This window comes from Entelurus aequoreus, linkage group LG16, assembly GCF_033978785.1.
Source record: "Entelurus aequoreus isolate RoL-2023_Sb linkage group LG16, RoL_Eaeq_v1.1, whole genome shotgun sequence".
NCBI classification, from domain to species: domain Eukaryota; kingdom Metazoa; phylum Chordata; class Actinopteri; order Syngnathiformes; family Syngnathidae; genus Entelurus; species Entelurus aequoreus.
Window position 1 is genome coordinate 23,962,621 of NC_084746.1, and position 23,050 is coordinate 23,985,670.

General features: G+C 41.3%; 2 protein-coding genes across 5 annotated transcripts in view; both read right to left on the reverse strand.

The window, feature by feature from the left end:
* cetp (cholesteryl ester transfer protein, plasma) overlaps positions 1-6,274 on the reverse strand; it is an 83,635-nt gene extending 77,361 nt beyond the window's left edge. For 3 of the 4 annotated variants that reach the window (XM_062023490.1, XM_062023489.1, XM_062023487.1), the window contains exon 1: positions 6,171-6,271. Coding sequence is in view for 1 of the 4 variants with exons in the window: in XM_062023491.1 (XP_061879475.1) it covers positions 6,171-6,238 (68 nt within the window). In the remaining 3 variants the exon portion in view is untranslated. Of the gene's footprint in view, positions 1-6,170 lie in introns of all 4 variants that reach the window. The other variant, XM_062023491.1, reaches the window with a different exon arrangement.
* Positions 6,275-9,853: 3,579 nt separating this feature from the next.
* herpud1 (homocysteine-inducible, endoplasmic reticulum stress-inducible, ubiquitin-like domain member 1) overlaps positions 9,854-23,050 on the reverse strand; it is a 29,373-nt gene continuing 16,176 nt past the window's right edge. The window contains exons 5-8 of the mRNA XM_062022431.1: positions 21,305-21,415; positions 18,629-19,000; positions 11,008-11,122; positions 9,854-10,924 (exon numbers count right to left, since the gene is read on the reverse strand). Coding sequence (XP_061878415.1) covers positions 10,754-10,924; positions 11,008-11,122; positions 18,629-19,000; positions 21,305-21,415 — 769 coding nt within the window. The 3' untranslated portion in view covers positions 9,854-10,753. The remainder of the gene's footprint in view (positions 10,925-11,007; positions 11,123-18,628; positions 19,001-21,304; positions 21,416-23,050) is intronic.

Below are 23,050 nucleotides of genomic sequence, written 5' to 3' on the forward strand. Positions count from 1 at the left end.
CCTTAACCGGGAGGATGGACTTAGGGCAGCGATGGAGGCCATGGCGGCAGGGATGAAAGCGTATGTGGACACGAAGGTGCAGAACTTCGACCAAGCTGTCGCAGCATGTCTGCGTCGAAGAGATGAAAGGTGGGGAGAGGAATTGAAAAATACCCTTGCTAAAACCCGAAGGTTTTGGCGACCAGCTAGCTTCTCCACTCCTGCAGCCGCCATACCAGTCCGCCACCACCCGCCTGTCAGAGACATCACCTTCCCTATCGCACCTGCTGTCACCACCATCGCACCTGCTGTCACCACCATCGCACTTGCTGTCACCACCATCGCACCTGCTGTCACCACCATCGCACCTGCTGTCACCACCACTGCACCTGCTGTCACCACCACTGCACCTGCTGTCACCACCACTGCACCTGCTGTCACCGCCAGACCACCCATCAGGATGGAATTTCCCCAGTTTGGAGAGTCCAGAGGCTCAGCCGATGTCACCGATTTCATCGAACAGTGTGAAAACTTTTTAGCACTCCGCCCTCTGAGCGATGCTGAGCTGGTGGGAACACTCAATGCTGTCTTAAAAGGTCCTGCCAGGAGTTGGTGGTCGGCAGCCCGCAGTACCATAACCAGCTGGTCTACATTTAAGCAGTCTTTCCTGGAAGCCTTTTTGCCAACTGACTACCAATCCGAGATTGAGATGCAGCTCCACTCCATTCTTCAAACTCCTAATCAGTGCTTGCGAGATTTCGCATATGATTATCGTGCCCTCTGCCTGAAGTGGAGACATGACATGGAGGAAGCCGAGATCGTGCGTCGCATACTCGGTGCCTGCAATCCCAGGTTGGCCAGTAGTCTACGTGGAATCGTGACAACGGTAGAACAGCTGGTCAAGGTGGGATCCCTGATTGAACGAGATTGGACAAATAGTAAAGACTATTGGAGTCGTGTCCAACAAAGCAACCCTCCAAAAAGATCTGGCAAGAAGATGGAGCATGGGCCGAGTCGAAGTGGGGCCGACCTTGCTGCTGCTATGGGCGAACAATCCCTCCTGGTGGTCCCTATTAGCATGCGCGGCTCTAAAGGAGATGGAGTCCTGGACTCCGGATGCACGTACTCACTAATGAGTCATACGCTGTGGAAGGCTGTGAGGAAGTGCGGCGAGGTTCTGGAGCCAAGCGGCATTCCAAAGTTTGTCATGGCAAATGGACAAATAAACCAAGCAGTTGGAAAAGCCACCCTGCTCCTCAATCTGCATGACTGTCATACCACCCTACAGATTCATGTGATGGCTGATGGCCACTTATGTATGCCCTTGTTGTTAGGTCTCGACTTCATGACCACATCACAAATGGTACTCAAACCTCATCTCAGGAGGTATGTCATGCCCGGAGGGAGAGAATTCAAATTTCTCCCCAAAGGCAGAGAAATGCTTCGCTGGACTCACCCTGGTTCCTCCATTAATTTTTACATGGCCATAAATGAAGAACCCCAAGTTAATCAGTCTGCCATCCCCCTCCTCGAATCCCAACCTGAGGTGGTGCGACCACTGCTGCAGAAGTGGCCAACTGTGTGGACTGAGACTACTGGGGCCACCAGGGTAATTAAACATCAAATCACCACCATGGATGAGATGCCTGTGAGGAAGCGGGCTTACAGAGTGTCCAGTCAAAAACAAGAAATAATCGAGGAACAAATCAAAAAAATGATCAGCACTGGAGTGATAGAGCCATCAACATCTCCGTGGGCCTCTCCTGTTGTTCTGACACCCAGGAAGGATGGAACACCCCGATTCTGTGTGGACTACAGGGGCTTGAACGCCAAAACCCAGCATGACGCCTATCCCATGCCCCTCATACATGAGATCCTGGAGTCATTGCAAGGTGCAAAATATTTCAGCTCCCTTGACCTGCAGAGTGGCTACTGGCAGGTTGCCATGGATGAGGATAGCAAGCCAAAGACTGCCATGATCACACATCTGGGCCTATATCAATATAAAGTCATGCCATTTGGACTGCGCAATGCTGGGGCGACCTTCCAGCGTTTAATGGAGACAGTTCTGGGTGAGCTTAGGGGAAGGATCTGTTTCGTGTACATTGATGACATCATTGTGTTTTCACAAACAGAAGAACAACACCTGCTTGACCTTGAAGTGGTGTTTGCAAAATTACAACAAGCAAACCTTACTCTCAACATCAAGAAATGCCACCTGCTTCAAGATCAGCTCACCTTCCTTGGACACCTAATATCAGGCAAAGGAGTGGAAGTAGATCCGGAAAAAATATCAGCAATAACTGCATACCCCCCTCCCACAGACCTGAAGAGTCTTCAGAGGTTTCTTGGCATGGTCGGCTGGTACCACAAGTTCATCCCCAGGCTGGCCGACATTTCGTCTCCTCTAAACCAACTAAAGAAGAAGGATGTTCCTTGGGAGTGGAGTCCTACCTGCCAGGAGGCCTTTGACCACCTCAAATCCCTTTTACAGTCTCCACCAGTGCTTGCTCAGCCCCATCCACAAATCAGTTTGCAGGTTCACTGTGATGCCAGTGACTTGGGCCTCGGCGCGGTCCTGATGCAACGCCTTGAAGGTGAAGAACGGCCAATTGCCTTTGCCTCCAGAGCGCTCCAAGGAGCTGAAGTCCGCTACTCCACTGCCGAAAAAGAGTGCTTGGCTGTGGTGTGGGCAGTTGAGAAGTGGAGACATTTCCTCGAGGGAACAACTTTTGATGTCTTCACGGACCACAGTGCTCTTGCCTGGGCATTCAACTGCCCTAAGACTTCGTCCCGACTTACACGATGGACGCTGAGACTACAGGGATTCACATTCAGAGTCCATTACAAGAAGGGCTGCTGCAATGTGGTACCGGATGCATTGTCACGGGCACCCCAATCACCAGAAGGGAAGATTTGCCTTGTTGTTCCGAAAACCTACTGGTCAGATCTCCCCAGCACACTGCAAGATCTTTCTGAGGCTCAAAAAACTGATACAACATGTCTGGAATGTGGACCTTCTGTTGACCAACCTACACCTGGCCGGATCCACTATCAACTTCAGCAAGGGGTGTGGTACCGGGGAGTACCATCTAAGTATGGCGGCTTCAATTATCAGCTGGTAGTGCCATTGTCTCTGGTGCCGCAGTTCCTGGCCTACTTTCATGACAGTCCATTCGGAGGACATCTGGGGAGAATGAAGACGCTCTTGAAGATTCTGGAAGTAGCTTGGTGGCCGACAGTAAGGAAAGACGTCTGGAGTCACGTCCAAGCATGCAGGACTTGTCAACAATACAAAAACCCCAACGACAAGCCAGCTGGACAACTCCAGTCCTCTACTGTCAATGCCCCAGGAGAGATGCTGGGGGTGGACTTCATGGGACCTTTTCCCCTCAGTAAGGACCGGAACTCTGTGCTGATGGTGGTGGTGGACTACTACTCCAAGTGGGTAGAGCTTTTTGCCCTGAAAGACGCCAAAACTCCCAAGGTCTGCCAAATTCTCAAAAATGACATTTTCACTCTCTGGGGAGTTCCCACATATCTTGTGTCTGACCGAGGGCCACAGTTCACAAGCCAACTGATGTCCCGTCTGTGCGAATCCTGGGGGGTAACCCATAAACTAACCACAGCTTACCACCCCCAAACCAACATGACAGAACGAGTCAATCGCACCCTCAAGACTATGATTGCCGCCTTCGTAGGGAACCATCATCAGGACTGGGATAAGTGTCTGCCTGAATTCCGGTTTGCCCTTAACACCGCTGTCCATGAGACGACTGGTTCAACCCCTGCCAGGTTGACTCTCGGGCGGAATCTGATGGGACCCCTGGAACGACTGGTGCACAAAGCTCCACCACAACACACATCTGCATATCACACCATACTTACACACACACACCTAAAGGAGGAAGTGGAGAGACATGTAGGCGCGTCCAAAGCTCGACAAGCCAGATATTATAATGCACGACACAAAGATGTACACTTTGTAGTTGGGGATCTGGTCTGGATTAGGGCGCACCCACTTTCCAAAGCTTCAAGTAAATTCTCTGCCAAACTAGCACCCAGATGGTTAGGTCCTGTGCGGGTAGAGAAGAAGTTGGGTCCTGTAAATTACAGTATTCGTTGGTTGACTGATAAGTGTAAGGTGGATACTATTAATGTGGTAAACATGAAACCCTATTATGGTCCCCATAAGCCGCTGGCTGGGGGGGGGGGAATGTAATGGCCATAGGGGTCCATCGATATATATATATATAATAAATTGCCAGTCACAGTTAACTTGTGCTCAGCTGGGAAAATAAATATATATATATACTTATTGTCATCCATTTACTTATTATAAACTGTTACAGGCGTATTTAATAATCTTGTTAATATTAAATATGTACGTAAATAATATGTGGGGATATAAAAGGCATCCGGTTCTATCAGACCGGGGGGAAGCGGAAAGTGACGTCACTAACCACCTGGAGCACCTGTCAGACGCAGTGTTTTTTGCCACGGAGCCACTTCTTGGAATAATCTGCCTTTTGACTTTTTTGGTGTGCTTTCCATTGGCCTGTGGAGAACCGGGAGAACAGGGACTCTTTCCAGGAGGACTTTGAGTTGGATGCGCAGTCTCGGTACCGTGAGTACACTGCTGCGGCTTTCAAACATCCATCGCTTGCCCGTACGTGCATGTCACGCTACGTGCATGTCACGTACGTAACTTTTGGGACTTTGGGGAAATATATGTGTTGTATGAACTTTGGGCTGTGGGATTTAGTGTGTTGTGTAGGTGTTTGATTTATATTGGCGGGTTATATGGACGGGAGGGGGGAGTTGTTTGCTATGCGGGATTAAATTGTGGCATATTAAATATAAGCCTGATCGTTTTGTGGCTAATAGTTATACATGTCTTGTGTTTATTTAATATATTAATCATTCCCAGCTGAATATCAGGTCCCACCCGTGACTCCTTAATTGCGTAGTGGCAAAGACACCCGGGGAACTTGGGTGCGTTTGTTACAATTTTCAAGAGGATATAGTATCCGAGGTGGTTTAAAATACAAATCCGTGATCCACAATAGAAAAAGGAGAAAGTGTGGAATCCAAGGAGCCCTTGTACCTAAGTTACGGTCAGAGCGAAAAAAGATACGTCCTGCACTGCACTCTAGTCCTTCACTCTCACTTTTCTCATCCACAAATCTTTCATCCTCGCTCAAATTAATGGGGTAATCGTCGCTTTCTCGGTCCAAATCGCTCTCGCTGCTGGTGTAAACAATGTACAGATGTGAGGAGCTTTTCAACCTGCGACGTCACGCTACTTCCGGTACAGGCAAGGCTTTTTTATCAGCGACCAAAAGTTGCAAACTTTATCGTCGATGTTCTCTACTAAATCCTTTCAGCAAAAATATGGCAATATCGCGAAATGATCAAGTATGACACATAGAATGGATCTGCTATCCCCGTTTAAATAAGAAAATCTCATTTCAGTAAGCCTTTAACTATGAACGATAAAACACTGAATATTGACAACATATGAATGTCACACATCGTCTCGATCGACATATTTTGCAATCAAGTGAAACGCAACAAAAATGCAACAAACGCAGCTAAATAGGAACGCGAAGGGTAAAAAAAAACACCTACAATCTGATACATCTGATATATCACTAACATCTTTGTTGTAAAAATCTCCTTCCGCATCTGTTCCTGACACCCGCATTTCAGGCTCTGGAAACACTCTGTGGAAACGCTCCCCACCCACACTGCTTTGTGCCTCATCTCTGCTGCTGTGACCTATATTACCATAGTAACTAATTAGATTACCATAGTAACTAGTATATCATGCAAAAGCGCAGATTCCAACCATTGAAATACTTTGTCTAGTTCAAGACTTACGGCCATTTGAAAACATCACAGCACATCATAATGGCAGCTACAGTTTCCATCTTAAATATCTAAAAAAATTATTTGGGAATGTCCGGCGGGCCAGATTGAAAATTTTAACGGGCCGCCTTAATTTGGACAGGTCTGGTCTAATGTGCAGCGGTTGAGAATTTTGGCTCATATCAGTTACTGTTTGTCCTCCAAAATACGTAGTGACCAGAAGTTTTCAAGTGTAAAGAGTCAACAACTTGAACATTAAATGATAGAAAGTGAAGTAGAGCAATAACAGCGTATTAAATAATAATATTATAGTTACTCACCTCCTTTTTTTAAAAATATTACTAGACACCAAAATGCAAGTATTCCAGAGTGTCCAAAAGTACACCATAGAAGTTCCTGCTAATTTGCAGCACTGGTAAATACTTGAGTGCTTTGCTTTATTTGTACTAGCTGGATGTAACTGATTGACAGCACAACAATCCTGTTGGTCTTTGTGGGAAACTATCTTGTGTCCAGTGCAGTGTGGTTCTTCTCGACCATTTCACCCGCAAAATGAAAAATATACACTTCTGCAAAAAAATACTTGGTTTTATGACTTTGCTTTGTGCAGAAGTGAATATAGAAATGTCATCACGTGAACGTTGTGTTGACAAATTGGATTTATTTATGTTGCGTTTGAACCTGCAAACAACTCCGTCCTCTCCGGGAAATCAATAGTACTCAAAAAAGATAAGAACTTTGAACTTGTCATTTATCCTCACTACTGTCAATTCTACAAGTACTGTATTAATAAAATAAAATATGACAAGCAAAGAACAAAGAAAGGTTTAAGTTTTGAGAAAAATATAGTATTTTTTACATATTCACCAGTTTAAATTGTGATCATAATTAGATCAATTATAGTGTATTCTTATGTATGTACAATGCACTATATTGCCAAATGTATTTGGCCACCTGCCTTGACTCACATATGAACTTGAAGTGCCATCCCATTCCTAACCCGTAATATGGGGTCTGTCCACCTTTTGCAGCTATTACAGCTTCAACTCTTCTGGGAAGGCTGTCCACAAGGTTGCGGAGTGTGTATAGGAATTTTCCACCATTCTTCCAAAAGTGCATTGGTGAGGTCACACACTGATGTTGGTCGAGAAGGCCTGGCTCTCAGTCTCCGTTCTAATTCATCCCAAAGGTGTTCTATAGGGTTCAGGTCAGGACTCTGTGCAGGCCAGTCAAGTTCATCCACACCAGACTCTGTCATTCATGTCTTTATGGACCTTGCTTTGTGCACTGGTGCACAGTCATGTTGGAAGAGGAAGGGGCCCGCTCCAAACTGTTCCCACAAGGTTGGGAGCATGGAATTGTCCAAAATGTTTTGGTATCCTGGAGCATTCAAAGTTTCTTTCACTGCAACTAAGGGGCCAATCCCAACTCCTGAAAAACAACCCCACACCATAATTCCTCCTCCACCAAATGTCACACTTGGCACAATGCAGTCCGAAATGTACCGTTCTTCTGGCAACCTCCAAACCCAGACTTGTCCATCGGATTGCCAGATGGAAAAGCGTAATTCATCACTCCAGAAAAGGCGTCTCCACTGCTCTGGCGTTCAGTGGCGACGTGCTTTACACCACTGCATCCCACGCTTTGCATTGGACTTGGTGATGTATGGCTTAGATGCAGGTGCTCGGCCATGGAAACACATTCCATGAAGCTCTCTGCGTACTGTACGTGGGCTAATTGGAAGGTCACATGAAGTTTGGAGATCTGTAGCAACTGACTGTGCAGAAAGTCTTTGAACTATGCTGACCCCTCTCTGTCAGTTTACGTGGCCTACCACTTGGTGGCTGAGTTGCTGTTGTTCCCAAACGCTTCACTTTTCTTATAATAAAGCCGACAGTTGACTTTGGAATATTTAGGAGCGAGGACATTTCACGACTGGATTTGTTGCACAGGTGGCATCCTATGACAGTTCCATGCTGGAAATCACTGAGAGCGGACCATTTTCAAAAATGTTTGTTGAAACAGTCTCCATGCCTATGTGCTTGATTTTATACACCTGTGGCCGGGTCAGGTGATTAGGACACCTGATTTTCATCATTTGAATGGGTGGCCAAATACTTTTGGCAAAGGAGTGTATTTGTCTACTACAGACCTGGGCATTTTGCGGCCCGCGGGCCACATCCGGCCCTTTGTGCATCCCTGTCCGGCCCGCGTGAGGCCAATCCTAAATTACAAAATAAATTCAAAAAAGTATCTATGTCGAGTGTGCAATACAACGGTGCTGCTTTGGTTTTGAAAAGCGTTATTTGTATTACTTCCGTGTGGACGTATGCGCGTGCGTGATTGTGAGTGAATGTGAACAGCTGCAGTCACAAATTACAAAATAAAGTTGAAAAAACATCTACGTCGTGCGCGCAATACAACTGTGCTGCTTTTATTTTGAAAAGTGTTATTTATGGGCATATGTCCGTGTGTAACCTGTGAGTGAAAGTGCACCCGAGATGCTAAAAAGAGAAAAGTTGATGACAAATGCCGTGTTTCCAACAAGACCTGGACTGTCAAGCAACGTTCCCTCTAAGGTGCGTGCCTGCGCAATTGCGCACTGCTCAAGCGTCCTCTGCGCACAGCAAATATATGCCGCGCACCAAATCAAATCCCATCTGAATTCTAAACAAAATAAACACATTTATTCTGTGTAATTTGCAATGCAACTTTGAGTGACAGTGACAACAAGCGGCCCTAACGGTGTTCGTCAACACCGTTCATCTGAACACCGTTCAATTATTGTACCGTCTATCGAGATGCTTCGAGGCCAGGAATTATATCGATCACTTTATTGAGCAAAACTGTTTATATTCGGCCATAACCACACCAAAAACATGAGTAAAACACTTCTATCTCGAAAAACTAGTCATTTTCTGCCGTACAAACCAGGCCAAAACCAACTTGTCATCTGTCACCAACACGCATACCACTAAACCACTGGTGCGTTTATGGCCACACAAAAAGTCGGACAACTCAAACACCACACAAAGTTACACTATGACTCCTCAGTCATACATGTGCTTATTTTACTGTCATTTATTATTAATGTTAATTTATTTATATTAATCATGGAATGCTGTTACTAGAGAAAGTTACAGGAATGCACACTTCATCCTATGCTTACATTTCATTGTGCAACATGAGGATGTTTAAGGGGAACTAAATGTGATCTCTGAAAGGGGTACAAATGATTTCCAAAGCAGTGCTTTTGGTATTAAGTTAGGTTAAATAAAATTATTATTATTTATCTTACAGTATATATCAAAAATAATATTGAGCAAAATTTAATTGAAATATTGTCGATGTGGCCCTCCAGCATGCTCGGGTTGCTCATGCGGCCCCCGGTAAAAATTAATTGCCCACCTCTGGTCTACTATGACATGCAAAATGTAACTGTAATGTCCCAAAATGTCCAGCAGAGGGAGACCCCCGTCTGCCTGAAAGACTTGAACACCTTGTATCTAATTCGACAGTTCTATTCAACATATCACCACTATTACACTTTCTGTTATGTGTCTGACATGTTCTTAACGTGTTAAAGACAATTTACGGCATTGCTTCTACGCTGCTTTGTGTAGGGTGGCAACAGAGATGATTACAGAAGACAGCAACATGGACGACTTGCTTTCGGGCGAATACCGGAAATCAACAGGAAGTATTTTAGCGGAAGTGACATCATCCAACTGTCGTTTACCTATTATAGCATAGAATAAAATCTTTAGTTCCAAATTAAAGCATTGCCGTCACTATGTATGTCTTTGCACATTGTATAAACAATACAAAAGTATTATCAAGTAATTACGTAAAGAATATTAACAATTGACTTCAGGATAACACAATCATAATTAGATCAATTTAAGTGTATTCTAATTAATGTAAATTATTTTGCTCTCATGTTATCATGTCAATCATGTGTGATAATGAAATACTTAAAAGAAAATCAATTCACACAAACATAAACAAAAGGTGCTGGTTTAATAGGAAACACTACAAATAATTAAAAAAAGAGCTCAGATAACGCATCATCAAACTGTCGTTTCTTTTTCAGCATCCATGTACACAATATTCCACATAAAATGCATTATCTGATTGGAGCAACACAATTGCTGGTAAAGGAAAAAAAAAGAAGAAAAATCATCTGACTGCATGGTCCTTGGTGTGAGGTCCTAAATGTAAGGTCCTTGGTTGTATTGTCTTGGTACAGGGTTTGGATAGACCAGTCTAACCTCAAATGTTTCCCTCAATCCCACATGTTCATATGAAAACAAAAATAATCTAAAGCGATGTCTAAAAACCCCCAAAAACAATCAGTAGATCCCTGCTTTTAATTCTGAGGCTGCTGTAAATAATCCCATAACAAGACCCAACATCTTTATTTTTGAGACCTTAAAGCAGGGGGGCCTAACGTGGTGCTCACGGGCCAAATTTGGCCATTCACAACATTTTGTTTGGCCTGTAAGGATGGCGTTCAAATGTAAAACATATTCCTCCTCTTTCAAGCGCAAACATTTAACAATGCCCACTACCTTACAAATGGCGGTGTGGAGCTAAACTCCTCACTCATGGTGCTGATGTACACTTCAAATTGCTCTTTGCTCCATTGGCACATTTAGACTTAGGCTTTTGGAGGGAAACGGTCTGAAGGCCAATAAATTCTACACGCCTTGAACAATTCCAAGTATTACAGTATTGCACTTACAAACTGTTTTTTGTAGACACAACCAAGTGTTCTGGTTGCAGGTTTTCAATGACAAAGTCCAACATTCCCTAGTTTTTGGTCAAGTTGGAGTTTTTCCTTCCACCGCATGAAGTAGTCCATTGCTAACTTGGCCTCAAGTCCGTTTGGGGAAAGTTGAGGTCAGTTGGCCACACCGTGACGACCGTCAGGTATGAGCGAAGAGAAGAAGGTCTTTACGAAAACCCAGAATGTCCACATGATGGATGTCCTGTTTGGAGGCACCAGCACAGCAGTCATTGGCTGCTGGTTGTCTGCACCACCTTCCATCTGTCCTTCTCCGAGCTCAGCAGCCTAAAAAGAAAAAACACAATGACTTTCTAGACAGAAACACAAAATCTATGAGTCGAGTCTTGAACCAACAGTAGTTTTCTTACAGGATTTGGGATTCTGTTCTCATTCTCCTGGTTGTTTTGGACTTCAGGGGGAGGCAGCTGGTTGGGCCCTGGGGCCTGCTCTCGCCTTCTTAAAGTGAACCAGCCTGTAGTGTGACTGTACCCCCACCAAAAAAACACACATTAAAGAAATCATGTAGAATCTACATTATGTAAAGATTGTTTCAAAACAAGGGGTATCAAATTATCGCGTTAATTAATTAAATCATTATAAACGCGTTGTTTTTTGATCGCGTTCATCTTATTTCTAATCTCTGACGTTACTGTCTATGTATGCCTGTGACTGAGTTTCCTCACACTCTTCATGTGCTCGATTTGCTTGGGTGTAAAACAATGGTCAGCCACACTCGGAGGTATTCAGTGATTGGCCGTCATTGTGTTAGGGCTTGTTTGGCAGAAGCTGATTGGCTCCCATTCTGGTTGGGCGGGCAAAGGGAGGAGCGGTGAGCGGTGAGCTTCTTATCTGGCCATGTCCACAACAACAACAGAGTTTCAGAAACGCATATCCAAGGTGAAAACGATCCCCACCACACAAGTGTGGTTTTAAAACTGTCTACGTCAACACAAAAACGCATACGCCTGCTGTCATGCACATTTTGTCCAATCACAAATCTGGAAAAAGCAGCAACAGCTGACTTGGCTGCATTACACCGGTGTTATTATTATGTTTATTTTGATATAATAGACGTACAATGACATGTACATTACCTTTGAAACCAGTCAGCACTTACACAGAGCCCTGGGAAATGCATGAATCTATTTGTGTTTAAAGCGCTCATACGTGTTTATGGAATTATAACATGTTTAATTAGCAATATAGGGATATATTAATTACATGTTGAGTGAAGTGTACATGATTTCTAAAATCAGCACACACTTTAAAGGCCTACTGAAACCCACTACTACCGACCACGCAGTCTGATAGTTTATATATCAATGATGAAATCTTAACATTGCAACACATGCCAATACGGCCGGGTTAACTTATAAAGTGCAATTTTAAATTTCCCGGCAAACTTCCGGCTGAAAACGTTTCGATATGATGACGTTTGCGCGTGACGTCAATGGTTGAAGCGGAAGTATTGGTACACCATTGTATCCAATACAAACAGCTCTGTTTTCATCGCAAAATTCCACAGTATTCTGGACATCTGTGTTGGTGAATCTTTTGCAATTTGTTTAATGAACAATGAAGACTGCAAAGAAGAAAGCTGTGGGTGGGATCGGTGTATTAGCGGCCGGCTACAGCAACACAACCAGGAGGACTTTGAGTTGGATAGCAGACACGCTATTCAACGCTAGCCGCCGACCGCATCGATGATCGGGTGAAGTCCTTCGTCGCGCCGTCGATCGCTGGAACGCAGGTGAGCACGGGTGTTGATGAGCAGATGAGGGCTGGCGTAGGTGGAGCGCTAATGTTTTTATCATAGCTCTGACGAGGTCTCGTAGCTAAGTTAGCTTCAATGGCGTCGTTAGCAACAGCATTAACCGTGTAGTTACAGGTCCAGTGTTTGGTTTGGTGTCTCCTGATAGTAGTATTGTTGATCTTCTGTCTATCCTTCCAGTCAGGGGCTTATTTCTTTTGTTTCTATCTGCATTTAAGCACGATGCTATCACGTTAGCTCCGTAGCTAAAGTGCTTCACCGATGTATTGTCGTGGAGATAAAAGTCACTGTGAATGTCTATTTCGCGTTCTCGACTCTCATTTTCAAGAGGATATAGTATCCGAGGTGGTTTAAAATACAAATCCATGATCCACAATAGAAAAAGGAGAAAGAGTGGAATCCAATGAACCCTTGTACCTAAGTTACGGTCAGAGCGAAAAAAGATACGTCCTGCACTGCACTCTAGTCCTTCACTCTCACGTTCCTCATCCACGAATCTTTCATCCTCGCTCAAATTAATGGGGTAATCGTCGCTTTCTCGGGGCGAATCGCTCTCGCTGCTGGTGTAAACAATGGGGAAATGTGAGGAGCCTTTCAACCTGCGACGTCACGCTACTTCCGGTACAGGCAAGGCTTTTTTTTATCAGCGACCAAAAGTTGCGAACTTTATCGTCGATGTTCTCTACTAAATCCTTTCAGCAAAAATATGGCAATATCGCGAAATGATCAAGTATGACACATAGAATAGATCTGCTATCCCCATTTAAATAAAAAAAATTAATTTCAGTAGGCCTTTAAGCAGCGAAGGAAGCCTATTGAATGTTGAAGTGCCTAAAGCGTGCGGTCGTGCGTGTGCCGCTGCAAAACTCGTGGAATTATGAAGCATTTCATCATCGATATAGTGATATATTACATGTGCAATGAAGTGTATATTGTTTTTAACATCAGTACACACGAACAAGGAGGATGCAACATTACGTTTTTTAGTCGTTCGGGCGCTCTTTACGGAGCTCTATCTACACAAATGGAACCAACACACGAAAGTTAACTTCATGATCTGTCTTTAATAAGGACTAAAAACAATAGATAATGTTGCACCTTTTTTATGACATAAAGCAAAAAGTCTTGATAGTCAAAGTTGTTCCATCATCTGGAACTTCGACAGCGATCTGAACCAAAACAGCTGACTGTCATTAGCGCTGACGGGAGTGTCACAAAGGCCATTTTGATGTCTTTTTTGTGAATGTTGAGTGAAAATAGCAGCATGTTTACATTCAAACATACAGTAAGTCTTCTTATAGTGCGAGGGTCGGCAACCCACGGCTCTAGATCATAATTAAAAAGTATCATAATTATGAGGTAGATCACCTCAACTTGGTCATTTGATAAGTAGCATGTATAACTTTCTCCGACTCCACAGAAAGACGTGTTTTATGCCACTCCTTTATCTCATTTTGACAACCAAACGTTTAATTGATCTGTGTGAATGCACAAAGGTGAGCTTTGTTGATGTTATTGACTTGTGTGGAGTGCTAATCAGGCATATTTGGTCACTGCATGACTGCAAGCTAATCGATGCTAACATGCTATTTAGGCTAGCATCATTATGCCTTGTTTGTAGGTATATTTGAGCTCCTTTACTTATGTCCTGTGTATTTCATTTATATTTGCATGTCTGATGACACATTATCTGTATGTAATATTGGCTGCATTTCTGATAATTGTTTGTGTGCCGTTATACACCACAGCAAACGTTACCCATCTTACACAGATTGTAATAAATCCATTAGAAGAAGCCTTTAACTTGGACACACACATATATACCTTTAGCCATTCTAAGCCAATAATTTCCAGGAGTTATCTCACCCTCTGAGAAGTCCCTGTTTTACTAATGTTTGCCAATGTCGTAAACATGTGTAGAATAAATATTACATTTCAATATTTCTGTCTATGAAGATTTGCGTCAGCCTGCTACACAGTCAATTTGATAGTAGGCTAATATAGCTAAATATAGACACTAACATCATGTATTGCCTTCATTATAACACTTATATAAGGCTTTTAATTTTTTGCGGCTCCAGACAGATTTTCTTTTTTGTATTTTGGTTCCAATATGGCTCTTTCAACATTTTAGGTTGCCGACCCCGGGTTGAAGGAACAGTAGGTCTACCTGAGAAATTAAGTGCAATCAAATATTTTCAGGTTAAATGACCAGTAGTTTGACCTGCTACTACTTTCATTTTAAGAACAGCTACGGTGGCCAACAACAAATACAAATGCCACAACACAACAACGTTCAGCTGTAGCATGATTGCAAAAGCCACAACAAATACAAATGCCACAACACAATAACAAAAAGCCATAACAAAACAACTTCGACCAAAACAACAATATAAAGACACAACGTACGTGACAGCAATCAAGTTTCTGCAACGGACCAATTTCCTGAGGCAGAAAGTTGAAAACAGTAACGAACAATGTTGGAAACCCAAAGTTTTAAAAGTTTAATTGAATTGTGACCACTTTTGAGTCATAAATAACTTTTGTAACGTTTTTAATCATTCTAATATACTATGTTTATTACACCGTTTTTAACCTTCCTCCTCAGCCACACCTGGTTTGTCAGCGAAACTTGCTCCGCTCCCACCCTTTTTTTTATCAGTCGCGTCCTCTGTGGCTTAAAGTTGTGTTGTAGCTTTATATTATTGTGTTGTGGTGTTTATATTTGTTGTGGCTTTTGTAATTGTGCTGTAGCTGAAAGGTATTGTGTTGTAATTTATGATATTGTCTTGGAATGTTTGCATTTGTTGTGACCTTTCTCGGTCACCGTAGCTATCTGCCATTCTTGTTTTTCCGACTGAGGGGCGATGATGCCACAGACATGGCAGACAGACTTGAGTGATGTTTAATGTGCTTATCATTTAAAGTGCTTAGCTTCATATAAAATCTGTCAGTCTTAAATCCAATGTTTTCCTTTATTCTAGTATTGATAAAATTGATTACCTTTTAAAACAATGTTGGACTGATACGATATTCCAGAAGGCAAATTTGACAAGCACAGATCGATGTCGTTGAGTATTAGGAATATAAATTAAAATATCGATTAATTGTTACATCCCTAGTTAAGTCTTCTTAAAAGATGTGTTAAGATCTGTAGAAAGATGTGGAGAAAGTTGTGTTCAAGACATGAAAAAAGAATAAGTGGAGAAAGACATGTAAAAAGATGTGTTAGACATGTTGAAAGATGTGCTGAAAGACATGTCAAAAGAGTTGTTCAAGATCTGTTCAAATGTATTCAAAGACTTGTTCAAGACATGTTAAAGACTTGTGCATGTCGTGTTCAAGTTCGTTAAAAGACAGGTTCAAGATGTGTTAAATTTGTGTTGAAGACATGTTGAAAGTTGTGCTAAAAATAGGTTTGAGATTTGTTACGGGTTAAAAAGTGTTAAAAGACATGTCTGTAGATGTGTTAGACATGTTAAAATACGTGCTAAAAGACGTTTTACATCCATTCATTTTCTACCTTTTGTCCCTTTTGGGGTTGCGGGGGGCGCTGGAGCCTATCTCAGCTACATATGTGTTTAAAAATGTACAAACCCCGTTTCCATATGAGTTGGAAAATTGTGTTAGATGTAAATATAAAAGGAATACAATGATTTGCAAATCCTTTTCAACCCATATTCAATTGAATATGCTACAAAGACAACATATTTGATGTTCAAACTCATAAACTTTTTTTTTTGCAAATAATAATTAACTTAGAATTTCATGGCTGCAACACGTGCCAAAGTAGTTGGGAAAGGGCATGTTCACCACTGTGTTACATGGCCTTTCCTTTTAACAACACTCAGTAAACGTTTGGGAACTGAGGAGACACATTTTTAAGCTTCTCAGGTGGAATTCTTTCCCATTCTTGCTTGATGTACAGCTTAAGTTGTTCAACAGTCCGTTGTGGTATTTTAGGCTTCATAATGCGCCACACATTTTCAATGGGAGACAGATCTGGACTACAGGCAGGCCAGTCTAGTACCCGCACTCTTTTACTATGAAGCCACGTTGATGTAACACGTGGCTTGGCATTGTCTTGCTGAAATAAGCAGGGGCGTCCATGGTAACGTTGCTTGGATGGCAACATATGTTGCTCCAAAACCTGTATGTACCTTTCAGCATTAATAGCGCCTTCACAGATGTGTAAGTTACCCATGTCTTGGGCACTAATACACCCCCATACCATCACAGATGCTGGCTTTTCCACTTTGCGCCTATAACAATCCGGATGGTTGTTTTCCTCTTTGGTCCGGAGGACACGACGTCCACAGTTTCCAAAAACAATTTGAAATGTGGACTCGTCAGACCACAGAACACTTTTCCACTTTGTATCAGTCCATCTTAGATGGGCTCAGGCCCAGCGAAGCCGACGGCGTTTCTGGGTGTTGTTGATAAATGGTTTTCGCCTTGCATGGGAGCGTTTTAACTTGCACCTACAGATGTAGCGACCAACTGTAGTTACTGGCAGTGGGTTTCTAAATTGTTCCTGAGCTCATGTGGTGATATCCTTTACACACTGATGTCGCTTGTTGATGCAGTACAGCCTGAGGGATCGAAGGTCATGGGCTTAGCTGCTTACGTGCAGTGATTTCTCCAGATTCTCTGAACCCTTTGATGATATTACGGACCGTAGATGGTGAAATCCCTAAATTCCGTGCAATAGCTGGTCAAGAAAGGTTTTTCTTAAACTGTTCAACAATTTGCTCACGCATTTGTTGACAAAGTGGTGACCCTCTCCCCATCCTTGTTTGTGAATGACTGAGCATTTCATGGAATCTACACTACCGTTCAAAAGTTTGGGGTCACCCAAACAATTTTGTGGAATAGCCTTCATTTCTAAGAACAAGAATAGACTGTCGAGTTTCAGATGAAAGTTCTCTTTTTCTGGCCATTTTGAGCGTTTAATTGACTCCACAAATGTGATGCTCCAGAAACTCAATCTGCTCAATGGAAGGTCAGTTTTGTAGCTTCTGTAACGAGCTAAACTGTTTTCAGATGTGTGAACATGATTGCACAAGGGTTTTGTAATCATCAATTAGCCTTCTGAGCCAATGAGCAGACATTTGCAGCTAGAATAGTCATTTACCACATTATTATGTATAGAGTGTATTTCTTTAAAGTTAAGACTAGTTCAAAGTTATCTTCATTGAAAAGTACAGTGCTTTTCCTTCAAAAAAAAGGACATTTCAATGTGACCCCAAACTTTTGAACGGTAGTGTACTTTTATACCCAATCATGGCACCCACCTGTTCCCAATTTGCCTGTTCACCTGTGGGATGTTCCAAATAAGTTTTTGATGAGCATTCGTAAACTTTATCAGTATTTATTGACACCTTTCCCAACTTCTTTGTCACGTGTTGCTGGCATCAAATTCTAAAGTTAATGATTATTTAAATGATAAATAAATGATAAATGGGTTATACTTGTACAGCGCTTTTCTACCTTCAAGGTACTCAAAGCGCTTTGACACTATTTCCACATTTACCCATTCACACACACATTCACACACTGATGGCGGGAGCTGCCATGCAAGGCGCTAACCAGCAGCCATCAGAGGCAAAGGGTGAAGTGTCTTGCCCAAGGACACAACGGACGTGACAAGAAAGGTAGAAGGTGGGAATTGAACCCCAGTAACCAGCAACACTCCGATTGCTGGCACAGCCACTCTACCAACTTCGCCACGCTGTCCCACATTTGCACCAAAAAAAATGTTTCAGTTTGAACATCGAATATGTTGTCTTTGTAGCATATTCAACTGAATATGGGTTGAAAATGATTTGCAAATCATTGTATTCCGTTTATATTTACATCTAACACAATTTCCCAACTCATATGGAAACGGGGTTTGTATTAAATACGTGGTAAGATGCGTTTAAAGATGTGTTCAAGATGTGTTGAAATGTTCATAAGACGTGTTAAAAGACATCTTCAAAACATGTTGTAAGAGGTGTTCAAGATGTGTTAATTATCATAGTTAGAGGTGTTGCAAAATTGCTAATGCTAATATCTAGTTTGTGTATGGCATGTTCAATGTAAATTAACATCGATGTGGAAAACAGAAAGCATCATTAAAATTCAAACTCTACACAAAGTCTGTGTCTGTGCGGAAAGAACACCTGATTTAAAGTATTTGAGTGTGCTAGTAGAGGCCAAGGTAAGAGTGGACTCACAGGTACATGATGAAAAGGGTGGCCATCACCAGCAGGAAGTGACTTAGGCTGGAGTTGAAGTACACGATCATGAGCATCACCCCCAACCTGGCAGCAGAGTACAGCCAGTCCAGCCAGTCTCGTTCCAGCTCTTCTTCGTCCTCCATCACAGGCCCGCCTTGAGCATTCATTCTCATGTTCTGATTGGCTATGGCTGGGTCAATGAAGGCACCGTCCTGTGCCGGATTCTGATTTGCTGGTTGTATGTGGAGGTGGTTCTGGTTGGCTATAGGTGCTGGTACAGGTACCTGGTGGGCGTGGACAGCAGGGAGTTGGCCAACGGTCGCAGGTGATACAGAGGGGGCTGTGCCAGCTGCTGCCAAGGCTGCGTGGCTGTTGGTAAAACACATATTTTGTCACGTCCTGTCAAAATATCGTGAACCCAATATCGTGTATTATATCGTACCATAAGCTAAGAGTATCATCAAGTGTGCTCTATATGTCACAACTACAGGACTGATATAGAAATTCATCATATTATAAGGACTTTTATATTATATATTATAAAGACTTAAGTTTTTTTCATATGACCTGTTAATATGTCTGCTTAACTTCAGTGTTTATATTGTTACTCAGCACTTTTTGTTTAAAAAGGTCTTAATTTTATTGTTTTATTGTTAAGTAACTCTACCTCTGAATACATGTTTAATATTGAAGTGCAACTTTGTGTGTCAATACTTTACTTAGCCAATGTATTTATTGTTTTGGTTGTGTATATTTGAGGACCCCCAAACCCTTCCTTAACATATTGTATTGTTTTGGTTGTGATTTGTATTCAAGTGCAAAATTTTGCTAACAGACAAAAGTATTTTATTTGTTTGTTTTATTTAACTCTAAGATTTAAAAGTTTACATTTCAATTACAATGTTAAAATTTACAAGAAATACACGTTTATAGCATTTGAAAGGATATACATGCACTATTATTATGTATTGTCATTACATCAGTGGTTTATTTGGTCTCAAAAAATAATGCAGGGTCTTTGCAGGTTTCAACAAGCCAAATTTAAGACTTTTTAAGTCTTTTTTAAGACCATAATGAATACATTTTAAGACCTTCGATACAGGCAAAAATGTACAAAAGTACAAAAGACTTGAAGGAAAAAACATTTCAAAGCGAGACTGAAGCTTATGCATGTTTTAAATAAAAGTAACATCAATAGATTTTTAAGACCTTTCCAAAATCGTATTTAAGACCTTTTATGAGATTTTAGGAGAATTTTAGACATTTTAAGGCCTTAAATTAAAATTATTGGATTTAAGAATTTTTTAGACTTTTTAAGACCCCGCGGATACCCTGTAATGGCAATTAGTTTATCAGCAATAATTTTTAGGTCAATATATCGTCCAGCAAAATGTAATATCAGCCCAAGCCTACCTATCCTTTATCTACTACATCTGATGGAAATCAGTCTAACCTCAAACAACTAAGCTTTACAATGACGTATAAAATGGCCACATAGAAAAATATGCAGTAATAGTAATATGAGTTTAAATAAATAAATAATATACCGTAAACTGTCATTATTTCGACGAATAATGATGACTCTTATGACAAGCGGAGAGTTCACACTGAAGTCGCATTATAACACTATCTGATTGATTTGTAATATAAAACTCATAATAATATTGTCTATAATATTGCTGACAGAAAAATAACTTCCATACGATATGATAAGCAAAGCACACTACTACAGCTTTGCAGTGTAGATGTGCTACTTAAACTTATCTGATGTAGTTTAATAACCTTAGTGTTATTTTAGAGCAGTGTTTTGGGGGCTCTGAAGACTGGATGCAGTGATAAAAAGTTCTATGGATGTTTTTTATCTTCACTTTTATTGCTTTCACCATAAATGGCAGGTTATCCTGTTCTGTCTCCCTGTAATGTTTGTCTGATCTTGAATGGGATTGTGCTGAAAATTTTAATTTCCCCTCGGGGATTAATAAAGTATTTCTGATTCTGATTATTGTGATAGTCCATATCACCCATTCCTACTGGCCAGGGGTGGCCTGTGGGCCTTGAATTTGGCACGTGTGGTCTAAATGCCTTAAATTACCATTACAGTAATAACAGGAAACTAACAATATTTATTTTCAACCATTTTGATTTCTTCAGTATTTGCTGTGTAATTCTAATACAGTAACAACAAGTTGTAAGCAAAAATTTCAGTGCAAAAATTCTGAATCAAAGAGGTTGTGCACAAACAACATATCTTTGGGTGGACATCCAGCCCCTGTTTTCCAGGCAAGAAAGTTTCTTTCCACCAGAACCTCCTCTGTTTTCAGGTCAACTCTGTAGTGCTGTGCAAGTTTGTTTACACTGCTATCATCTGTGCAATGTTTCCCTGTTTGCAAGTTGCCTGCTAGCTTTTCCATGCAACAACACTATCCTTGTGTGTTTGGGCCATCTCATGATTACTAAAGATAACCAAAGCTTGCTTACACTTCCACTTTCAACCATTTAGATGAATTCAGTGTTTGTTGTGTAATTCTAATAGTGACAAAAAGTTGTGAGCGAAAAGATCTTGCAAGTGCAAAAAACACAGGAACCCCCTGTTCTTCAAACTTAGTGACGCTTCTGGCTCATTATAAAAAGTGTATAGGATCCTTTTAAAGAGGATGAAGGTAGTAGACTCACTATTGCATCAAATACTGCTGAGCGTAGACGTGTTGGAGCCACATAAGTTGTTGGGGGCTGTACAGAGAGTAGGCTGGGAACGCTGTTTGGGTCATCGGGGATGTAGCAGGCCTGCAAGGAAACATGACATTAGCATTATCATCTTACTAAGTCATTAACCGTGCAACACAGATAAATATGGTTTTAGCTTTAGTAAGTTTTTACACAAACCACCAAAAGGGGCATGAAAACAACAACATATGATAAAAGAGTTTGTTTTAAACACAGCTGTTGGTATGGATCATGCACCAGTGATCCACAAGTAAAACACCCACATGGATGCAAATCAGATAAACTGTGTTTCCTTAACCGGTGGTGCGAAGAAATACAGTACAACCAACTAACATCTGTTTATTTGAAAACAGACTTTTTGTTGTTGTCAGACATCCGTCCATTACAAACCCTTCTACAAACTTGGTTGCATAATTTAAACTCACTTTTAAAATAGTACTTTGAGAATGTTATAAAGGGACATTTTTGTATGTTTTACTTGAATACACATCATTTAATTGCTAACAGCTTAACAGTCCTGTAGTTGGGTTCTTGTTCTTCTACGTTGTTTGCCTTCATGGCTAACTGACTGCAATGTTAGCTGTGTAATAAATGCTAATTGAAGCAAGGCAAAGTAGAAGATTTACTATTTGACATATTTTACAATGACCTTGTTCGTGTTAAGAGTGGAAAAATGTTTATTCTTCAAACGTGATTGGCAATAATGTTCTGATTGATCCTGTGGCAATCAGGAGAATACATATTCAGACTAATTTTGAAACTCTTTCACTTCATAGAAATTCCTCCAACAGGGGAAGCAGTTTTCTTCATTCGTTTATTAGTTATACCTGAATTGTGTATTAGTTTTATGCATTTTGAATTTTTCTTTACTTTTTCACATGAACAGCTGTTAGCTAAAAAATAATTTGACATTTTAGATACGTGATAAAGACATCATTGTTTTCTGTGTAATTCATGAGCAGTAATTATTAGCACCTAATGGTCTACATATAGAAGAAGGCGCTTGTCTTCGTCTGTCGTTTTTATGTGGCCCCTCTAATTTATTTATTGTGTTCCCCACCTCAAAATAGTCAGGAACCGCCCCTGGGTAGAAATAAAAAATATTAGATACATCTTTATAGCTGCAAGAGGATTTAAGGGGTTGATTAAAACATATTCAATTGATGTGTTTTGGTGTCATTTAGTATTTTTAATGGAGTTTGTTTTTTTCAAATATAATATATACTATTTAAATATTTCTTATATTTAAAAAAAAAAACTTAATTGTGAAATATGCATTTTTGCACTGAGCGGATTAAGTGCAGCCTCCCTCCCATGCACCTTCAACGGTAAAAAAACCCCCAATTGAATAAAAAGTGGTGTCAATGTAGATGCACTGCACGACTGCGTCTAAAAAACCCATACAAAGTAGTACATGTCTCCTGCATGTTTGAAAAAATAGCAAAACACCACAGGCACATGATAACATGAATGTACACTAAATGAGCAGTAAATGTGTGTCTATGGCGATGCCCCGTATATCACAAGCAAAATCCTCATGTAAATAAGCGGTCTGCACGACTTTTCAATGGCACGTCCAGTGTTTGTAAATTGCACGCAACACGCCCACTAATAGTACACGCTTAGTAATCTTAGAAACGATCTTAATAAATCAGGCCCTTGGTTGTAAAAAATGGGATGCTCTATCACATTGAC